Source organism: Echinops telfairi, unplaced genomic scaffold (genome assembly GCF_000313985.2).
Source record: "Echinops telfairi isolate 266 unplaced genomic scaffold, ASM31398v2 ScPeMD7_23;HRSCAF=83, whole genome shotgun sequence".
NCBI lineage: Eukaryota > Metazoa > Chordata > Mammalia > Afrosoricida > Tenrecidae > Echinops > Echinops telfairi.
This window is the reverse complement of record NW_022103920.1, coordinates 38,543,592-38,553,295: the sequence shown is the minus strand read 5'-3', so window position 1 is coordinate 38,553,295 and position 9,704 is coordinate 38,543,592. Positions and strand designations below refer to the sequence as shown.

At 38.3% G+C, this 9,704-nt stretch overlaps 1 protein-coding gene across 1 annotated transcript in view; it reads right to left on the bottom strand.

The window, feature by feature from the left end:
* The window catches only part of COG5 (component of oligomeric golgi complex 5), a 296,280-nt gene that overhangs the window by 83,952 nt on the left and 202,624 nt on the right, over nt 1–9,704 (bottom strand). Inside the window, exons 14-15 of the mRNA XM_045288944.1 lie at nt 3,587–3,748; nt 1,441–1,569 (exon numbers count right to left, since the gene is read on the bottom strand). Of these exons, the coding sequence (XP_045144879.1) occupies nt 1,441–1,569; nt 3,587–3,748 (291 nt within the window). The remainder of the gene's footprint in view (nt 1–1,440; nt 1,570–3,586; nt 3,749–9,704) is intronic.

The window sequence follows — 9,704 nt, the reverse complement described above, 5'->3', positions numbered from 1 at the left end:
TTCCCCTTAATCTCTTTTTTAAAAAAAAACAAAACTCTTTTATTTGTTGTGGTACTTCAATTGGAAGCAGAGAGGCTAAGGATAAACTGAAAATATACTTCAATACTCCTGTGAAGAGAGTAGAATGTGGTAGTTACATAATCTGTTGTCAACTTGAGACTATTAAGAATGAAGGGATGGAGTTTAGCCTGTCAATCAGTTTGCACCTTGATGACCTCATTTGGAGGCACCACAGAGATAAATAGCTCACTGGAGGCTGGACACTCCCTCCCTCCCTGCGAGACATTCCTGTTGACAAGCCACATGGAGCTATGCTGATGCCAGTCAGAGCCCTGGAGCTGGAGGAGCCACGTGGACACCCACACCTGCGCTAAAATGCTTCCACTGCCATTGGATCCACAAGACTTTCCACCCACTGCCTGTGATCTTCCTGCATTTGGCATCATTTCATGTGTTTAGTGTGTCTGAAGAGGAATTTACAGACTTGGACATATTGGACATATGGGCTAATATCAGACTTATGGACTTGATCTGGACTGAGCTGGGATTTTTTTAAATTTAGAATTACTCTTTATATAAATCTCTTTCCTATACACATGAGTGTCTATGAATTTGTTTCTCTAGTCTACCCAGACTAACACATAGAGGTATCCAAATTTTGGAACATTCTCTAAAATAAATAGATCAATGACAGTTAAGATTTTGAAATTTAAATTTCCTTTCCTTGGAATTATGTTAATACACACAAACACACATATATACTAGTTAAATATGTGTGCTTGCTTTTAAAATATTGATGCCTAAAATTAAGGGCATGATTCAGTTATATATATATGACTGTATGTATGTATATATAGATAGATATATAAAACTGCATATCCATATGTCTGTCTATATTTGCATGCAGGCAGCTGTTTCAAATAAAATAATTTTAGGGTTCAGTTTCTATACATGAGAGTTCTAGGGTTACAACATTTAGAAAGTGAGGCATCATTTTTCTATTTCAACTTTAAGCACTTCACTTCCTCCAGTCATTTTCTTTTGCCTCAAGTCTATTTCACACTAGGCAGCAGTGCATGAATGATACTGGAGTCCCTGGTCACACAGAAGGAACCTTGCAACATGAGAACAACTTTGATCAATCCTAGATAACTACATTTGAAAAATATATAATTAGTCCATAAATTGGCACATGTATTTATGGCGGGGTGGTGGTAAGTTTGATAAAACCTGCCTGCATTCTGAAAATTTATCAACAGCAGGTCAGCATGCCATTTTACATAAATATATTTTATCAATCGTTTTTCTGCTTTAAATTCTATCAGATAGCTTCAACTTTCACTAGAGTGGAGATGGCAGTCAGTGAGTAGCTCGTGAATTCAATTCAATGTTTATAGTTAGCCGGATATTGCATGCACAGTAACTTCTAATACACAGCATGAACACTTCCCGATAAGGGACCCACTTACGAGGTGCTCAGACTTGACACCGTATAACTGGACAGTCTTTGCCACGTTTTTGGACACAGCTAAAGTGAGGTTAACATCCACAGCAGCTATATTCAGTTCACTGGAGAAAACAAAAACAGATTTTAATTCTTAGCAATGCCGTTCATCAACAAAGAAAGGAGCAGTATATACACCCAGTAAGCAAGCAGCATGACCATTCTGTTTATAGAATTCATTGATTGCTTCCAAGAATTGGTAGCATTGTTTCATTCCCCCCTAAATTCAGCATAAGGAAAATGTGCTTTTGAGATGGTTTTGTTAATGACCAGTTTCTCATTAATGAAAGCACACCATGTGTGGGTTTAGGCTGTGATTAGGAGAGTAAATTGTGTACAGAATTTTAAAGTAGCACTCTTTCTAATACTGATAAGTGCAATTAGAAGCACTGCATTCCACAGACATCTGCAAGGAAATGACAGCTCTTGAATGAAAATGATGACCTTGGAGGGACATAGGCTAAAAATATAAATTACACATGATACATAAAGATACTTGGGTTCTGTACAAATGTTGCCATTTCATGCTATTATCTAGAGTAGCTTTTAAAAAACAATTCAAAATAGAAATGAGCCTGGAATCTTATGGGAGCTATTTCTTTCTCATGATTATTTTAAACGTTAGCATTGGATCAGGAGCCCTGGTAGCACTGTGGTCAAGCGCTTGGCTGCGAACAGAAAGGTCTGTGGTTTGTACCCACCAGCTGCTTCGTGGAGAAAGATGGGGGTGTCTACTTCTGTAAAGATCTACAGAGTTGAAAACCCTATAGGACAGTTTTGATCAGACTACCAGGAAAATATTTAACAAATATTATGAAAAGAAGTTCTGGAGTTGGAAATTAAATGAAAATCCATACACAGGTGGCAAAGTAAGAAAAGTAATTTCTGTCTCCAGCGTAACAGAACAAATGTTGGCATGCACCGGGTTCTCTTCGAGAAAAAGGTGAACAAGGTCAAAACAACACCAGTGCATATTGCACTGTGCAAACATGCCCTATCATGCAGCCCTGAGAGGTGGTTTTATTAATCATCAATTCTAATCTGATCTACTCCTGGGGTAGCATGCCTTTTCAGTGTGTAGATTAGAGGAGTATCTGACTATTGCACCCTCAAGATTCACAAAAAATAAGGTAAAGAAATCAAGTTGAATGCAGATATTTTTAACACTGTCATACCAACGGAATAAGAGAGAAATTAAGATAAAAAAATTAAGAGTCAGATTTTGGCAAGTTAAGGAATTGTGGAGAAATTTAGGGTCAAGTTGTTGGACAATTTAAATACCTTACAGGTGTGGAATGTAGTTGAAGATCTGGTTATAAATATTCTATCTGTGGCTTATTATTTGAACCCCGTGTGCCTCAGGAATATATTTGCCGACTTGTAGTCTAAGAGGATCTAAACAATTATATTCTTTAGTCCTATACTGCCCAGGTACTGTTTTCACTCCACACAATGTTCATCTACCTACTATTATAAGACCCTGTTAGACATGACAGAAACCGAGGGAGTTTTGACTGCAAATTCACCTGTTCACTGTAAACAACTGAAGACAACAGGATAGTGACATTTCCTGCAATACCTCTGCAGGATACTTCCGAGTTTTAGGTACTATTACCTTCCCTCAGAAAAACTAAACGTGCACGCATGAGTAGACAAATCAGAACCAGAACCTGTTTTTGCTCTGAAGCACTTCTGGGTTTCAGTTACAAAACATTCACCTCTCTGTTTTCATTTCTTGATTCATAAAAGTATTTCCTTTTTGCCTTTTTGCTTGTGTAATATTAGGAATTTATTAGGGTAGAAAAAGTCAGGTTTATTATGTATCTCTGGTAAAATACAGAATAATTATAAGAAACTATTTTTAGACTTATTTAAATGGTTTTATTAATTGGAATCTCAAGTACTTACTACATGGGCACTCAGTCACTGGAAAAACTCTTGACTTAATTGCAGAGCTAATTACTTGAATAACTCAGGATGAATTAGAAATGTACTGCTACCATCCTTGATTAAAAATTGTGGCAAGCATTGCATGGAATGCCATTAGATATAAAAAAGGTCATACCAAAAAAGAGGGCATACCTTGCTATCGTTTTAATGATTCCATCCAGCTCATCAGAGGAAGGAGGATTACGACCACTGGGAGGAAAAACCAAGTTGATGGGATCAAAGAGTCGAGATAAGGATTTCGATAGATAAGCGCCTTCATATGGTTGTAGTGAGTCTTTCAAAGCCTTTTCTGGGCTGTGGGAACAACATTTGTAAAAAAACAAAACAAAAACAAAAACTCATATAAAACCAGATTCTATTGAATCAGGATATAAATACCCTTTAAAAATGTATCTCTTAAATCATAAGTTTATATTAACAAAAAGTAAGAAAATAATTTGTTTTATAATATATAAATATACTCGCAAATAAATTTCATAATGAAACATATACCTTAATGGTTTTCATTTTTTATTGTGAATTGGGTGAAAGTTTACAGAGCAAGTTGTTTTTCACTCAACAACTCCTCCACATTTTGTCTTATGTCCTTGATTGCAATCTTCACCATGTAATATGGCTTCTTCCATTTCTTCACTGTGTTTCCAGTTTCCACTCCTCTTTCTTTCCTAACCCTTTGGAACTTGGTCCTTGGGCAAGTGCTACCCTTTTGGTCTCAAATGGTGATTATTCTAAGATGGTAGCACCTCCTAAATTATTGTTTCCTGACTCTTGTTTGGGTGAAATTTAGCCATAGGTGAGTTCATGTTCAGACATCAAGGCTGACGAAGGGCCATAGTCTTGGGAATATCAACAGCCTCTACCAGTAAGCCAGGTCTTGTGTAGAGTTTGAGTTGTGTTTCACATTTCTCTCTTACTCCACCAGGACCTTCCAGAGTAGCTGGTCAATGGTGGTTGGGCACCATCTAGTGCTTCTGGTCTCAGAGAAGTGGAGGCCAATGTTTGTGTGACTTACTAGTCTACTAGACTAATTAATGTAACCTTTACTACAAACTACAAAAATACTTCAATTTAAACATAAGTCCTAGTTATGAAAGTCATGTGTGCTAGAGCCTACTATATCAAATCTGTCATTTGAACCTAAAAAGAAAATATAATAAATTCTGATTACTATCACGGACTATGCCTTTGCTTAGCAAGAGAGGCAAGTCTGCAGAGACCTACTCCATTAAGTCAGCATTCTTCCATTTCAACCCACCGCTGCCATCTACCATAAAGTTCACTGTGAGGTATATATCAAAAAACAAACTCACAGCTGTTGAGTCGATGCTGGGGTATACAGATTTACATTATTAACACTCCCACTCCAAAACTATCATTAAGTCACCAATAAGAGAAGAGGTTCTAATATACACATATTATGAATATACATATAGTATACACCCACACCCACACTCATGTATATTTATATCTGTGTGTGTGTGTGTGTGAAAGCTCTGTAAATACATAATTACTCATATTAGGATTCTGAAGGTTTAAAAAAACAACAATATTCTTCACAATCTAAATTCAGCTTACTAAACACTTCCCTCTGTACCCTTCACGATGGTCAATAATTTCCATCGCTGCTCAATTAGTAGCCAAACTATTGGGTCTTATACGATTGACAATTACCCTCAATGTCTTTACCGAGAGCCATTATCTCCATGTGCTCCGTGATCTTAGAAAACTCTCCTCACTATACCCTCATCTACACCTCCTCTAGCAGACATTTGCTATCTCTTGCCCGTCTCTTTTTGACAACACATTCCTTCATCCTGCACTTTCACATATTTGGAAGCTGGCTTTCTTCTTTCTTCGCTCTTTCTAGTCAGCTGACAGGATGGAGAGGTCAGAATGCTTTTGGCTCCTACATCATAATTCCCTAGTAATTCCCAAATACATTTTCTCTCAATAAGTATTTCCCTCAACACATTTACTGAGAACACTATGTACCAGGCACTTGGTTAAGTCCTGGGAAGGCATACATTTAAAATAGCTTATAGTCTAATGAAGAAGTAGATAGGTAAAGTGCCAACTATATTAAGTTTTGTAATAAGTGGCAGTACAATAACCATAACAGGCGCATTGATGAATCAGTAGCTAAGTCAATGCCATGTATTTAAATAACTTTTCTATTCTTGCCCCTGCCATCTATTGGCCTTAAAAAGTCTCTCCCTGAATTAATAAGTACTAACACTTCTTTTTGGTTCTCCACATCTGCGCTAAGTATCCTTGGTGATTACAATGTCAAGTCTACATTTATACTGACCTTTATTTTGGCTTTACTCTTTATCTTCCATATTAGGTACCCCTAAGATTTCCAAGCTTGAAAACAACTTTCTATCTGCCTCAATCCCCGGTCCCTCCTACCCACGCATACAGCCCATGTAGTTGTCCCAGCCATGCGCACCAGAGAAGAAATGCATCTCCGACCTTGATTTTTAAAATTAACTAATTAAATTAAAAGCCCTGCCCTCAGAAAGTCTACATGCTAGTGAAATAAATGAACAACAAAAAAATTAAAAGTTTTAACAAATTAAATATAAAACAGTTGCTTGTATTATGAGAAAAACAAAGCAAAGAAGACAAAAATGTTTCTGATGTATATAGTTTTCTTCTTCCAATCTAATTAGGATTGGGTAAGGGAAGTCACACAGAAAACCTGAAGAAAGAGGGAGTGAAACGTGAATTTTCAAGTGAAGAACTTCCTAGCAAAGAACAAATATAAAGGCCCTGAAGTGAGACCATGCCTGGCAATATTTTCCAAACGGTGGTAAACAGTTAGTGACAGTGTGGCTTCCGCAAAGCAAGGAGTGAGAGATAGAAGAGAGGAAGTAACGAGAAAAAAGGCAGACTACCTACCTGCCACTGGACTTTGTGTCTCAAGAGAGTGGCAGAGTTTATTGTGAAGAGCCTGTTCTTTGACTATACTGCGATCAATCAGATGTGACCCTTTTTTCCCTTTTCATCAGCCCATCTGTTTTTACCTCTCTTTTCCCAGGGTCACCCATTTCAAGGTGCTCTCATTAGCATCCTCATTTGTCTTAAGTCCCCTCCTTTTCAAAGCTCTGAATGTGCAGAGGGGTTAAGTACTGCACTGCTAACGATAAAGATTTGCCTTCCAAATCCACCAGCCAATCTGTGGGGGAAAGATAAGACTGTCTACTCCCAGAAAGATTCATAGTCTTGGAAACCCAAAGGGGCAGTTCTGCTCTATTCTACAGTCACTCTGAGATTCAATAACAGTGGATTTTAGTTTCAAAGCTTTTACTAAGAATATCTTCGTTTTTCTAAGCACTGCATAGAAAATGTAAAATGATTCTATTAAACATTTACGCAAACCCCTTAATTTCCTGAGCGCTAAAGCTCAAGGCAATAACCCAAGGAACTGTTGCCATCCTTCACTCTACGGCCACACTTTACACGAAGACCCAAGTCCTTGGCAGTTTGTTTCTTCAACGTGGCTCGTTGCTCTGGGGTTCGCCCTGTCAATCCATCTGTCTATGGTGACTAATTGAGCTCCAAGGAAGAAATCAGCATTACTCCTTTTTTCATATCAAAACGTTTTGGCGGTGGGGGGGGGGGGAATCTCTCGTTTCCTCATTCTCATTAATCCAATTATAGTAATGTTTTTGTGTATACCAGTCCTCTAACTACTTTCCTTAAGAGATAAATTTGTACCCTTAATCTTCCTCATTCTCCCAACAAAATGTGACATAGTCTCCACCTCTAAATTAAATTAATTCATTCTCTTGGGCTCTATTCTATGTGAACTTACATAATGTCTTACCAGTTTTTAGCCTAGTGGCTACGTATTGGGATGAGATCCACAAGGTTAGCAGTTCAAAAACACCAGGCGCCCCCAGGGAGAAAAACAGGTCTTTCTATCCCATCAAGTATTAGTCTTGGAAACTGCAGGGCCCATTCGACTCTGACCTATAGGGTTGCTATGAGTCAGAACCGGCTTGATGTCAGTGATCTTTTTTAATTTCCTTTGTGGGTTGCAAAGGGCCCTGCCCAATCTACAAGCATGGGAGTGCCTGCCTTGGGCCCAGGATCTCTTTTTAACTTTTGTTTTTAATAGCTTCACTGGCATATACTTCATATATCATACAATTTAATTGCTCAATCATATTAAGAATATTTGTGCAATCATCACGACAATAAATTTCAGAACAATTTCTTCTCATACTTACTGTTGTTAGCTCCTCATTTCCCCCCACCCTCCCCTGTCATGTCCTTAGGTGATTGTCAATCCAGTTACTGTCTCTATATATTTGCCTATCTTGGCTTTCATATACAGAAAATCATACAAAACACAAATAGGAAGCAAGTAAACAAAAAGCTAACAACAATGACTGGACAAAACAAAAAAATCTCCAAAAAAAGAGGAGAAAATATTAAAAACTGAAACAACTTTTAAATGGGTCAAAAGACAGATCAAATTATAAAGTACTGTATTTTAATCAAACTACTTCGGCCATAAGGAGCCCTGGTAGTGTAGAGCTCACGAATGGAGCTGCTAACTGCAAGGTCAGGTGTTTGAAACCATCAGCCACTCTGTGGGGGAAAGATGGGGCTTTCTATTCCTGTAAAGAGGTACAGTGTCAGAAACTCATGGGGCAAAATTCACAGGGGCAGTTCTACACTGTCCTAGAGGGTCCTATGATTTGACCTTGGATCAATGGCAGTGAGTTGATTTTGTTCTTTTTACCCTCTGCCATAATCAACTATACAATTCGCTGTCTGATTACAAAACTATTCACATCCCTGACTAGGGTCAGAGGGAATTCGCTGCAGGCTTTTACAGAGTCCACACATGGATAAGGCTTCCAAGGGTTTATATATGTCTCCGGTTCACTTTAGAGACATTGTTATCATTTTATGATAGAGAACATTATATGAATCATCCCCTGGACCATAAGGTAATTCTAGTGATAGTGTTACTAATTTAGCCAGTATAGGATTTAAAACACTTTTGAGAAACAAATATATAGGCTGGCTTCAGATTTCAATACATCAATAGTTGACTTGTACAAATGTATAACTTGATGTGTTTGGACATTATTTACACAAACAGTGGGGGCTGATAATAGGCAAAACTTTCCATAACACTATTTACCAAGGCAGAAGCATCCTTCCCAGATGAATACATGTCATAAGAGAGCAAGGGGGGCATTAAAGAAATATATGGTGGTCTGGGCCACCTTACATTGTGCACCCTCATTGTGCACTTTTCACTGTGCACATCTTTCATTGTGTACCACTATATCTATATAGTGATGACTTCCAAATATGCATTTGCAGTGCCTGACTCATTTCCAATAGACTTTTAACAATTCTACTTACATCTTCAATATGTTCAAAAGGAAAACTTTAATTAATCGCCACCTCTCTTTAAAAACTGACCCGGGTGGTGCAGTGGTTAAAGCACTCGACTGCTAATGGAAATACAGTAACGAAAACTTTGGCAGGGAAGCAGCTGTGAGGGAGGAAGGCGGGCAGAGCTCCAGTCAGGACTGACAGCCTCAGAAACCCCCACAAAGCAGCTCTAATCTGCCCAACAGGCTTGTTGTGAGTGGAATCAATGCAACAGCGGTAGGTTGTTGCTGTTTTTCTCTGAACAAGAAAATAAAACAAAACAGTGGCCTTCCTTCAATAGCCTTTTAAGAACGTACCCAGTCCTCTCGGTCTCCCTAACCTATCAGCAAGTTCCACTGGCTTGCTATTCAAAAGAGATCTTGAATCTGTCTGACCCAATTGTCAGCATAGCATCGAGTAGTTCAGGGCAGTGTCACCACTTGTCTGTGCCAGCATAATCGATCCCATTATGCTGGGATCCCAATTGATCCCAATCGATCCCTTTTCCTCTCCTGCACTGTCACCCACCTTAGTTGTTCTCATAGAACCAGGATGATCATTTAAAAAATATTTATCAATTTATGTCACTCTTTTATTTAAAAAACAGATGATGTTGGGTGAAGGGAGACAATAGATGGTGTAAGATACAAAATAACAATAATATTATGTAATTGATCAAGGATTCATGAGGGTGGGAAGGTGGGGGAGGGAGGGATAAAAAAAGGAGCTGATCAACACAAGAATACTTTCTTCTAGTAAATTGGCATTCTATGAAACTCACCTTCCTGACACAACCTCTGAAGACAAAGCGGGTGAATAAGCAAATGTGGCGAAGAAAGCTGATGGTGCC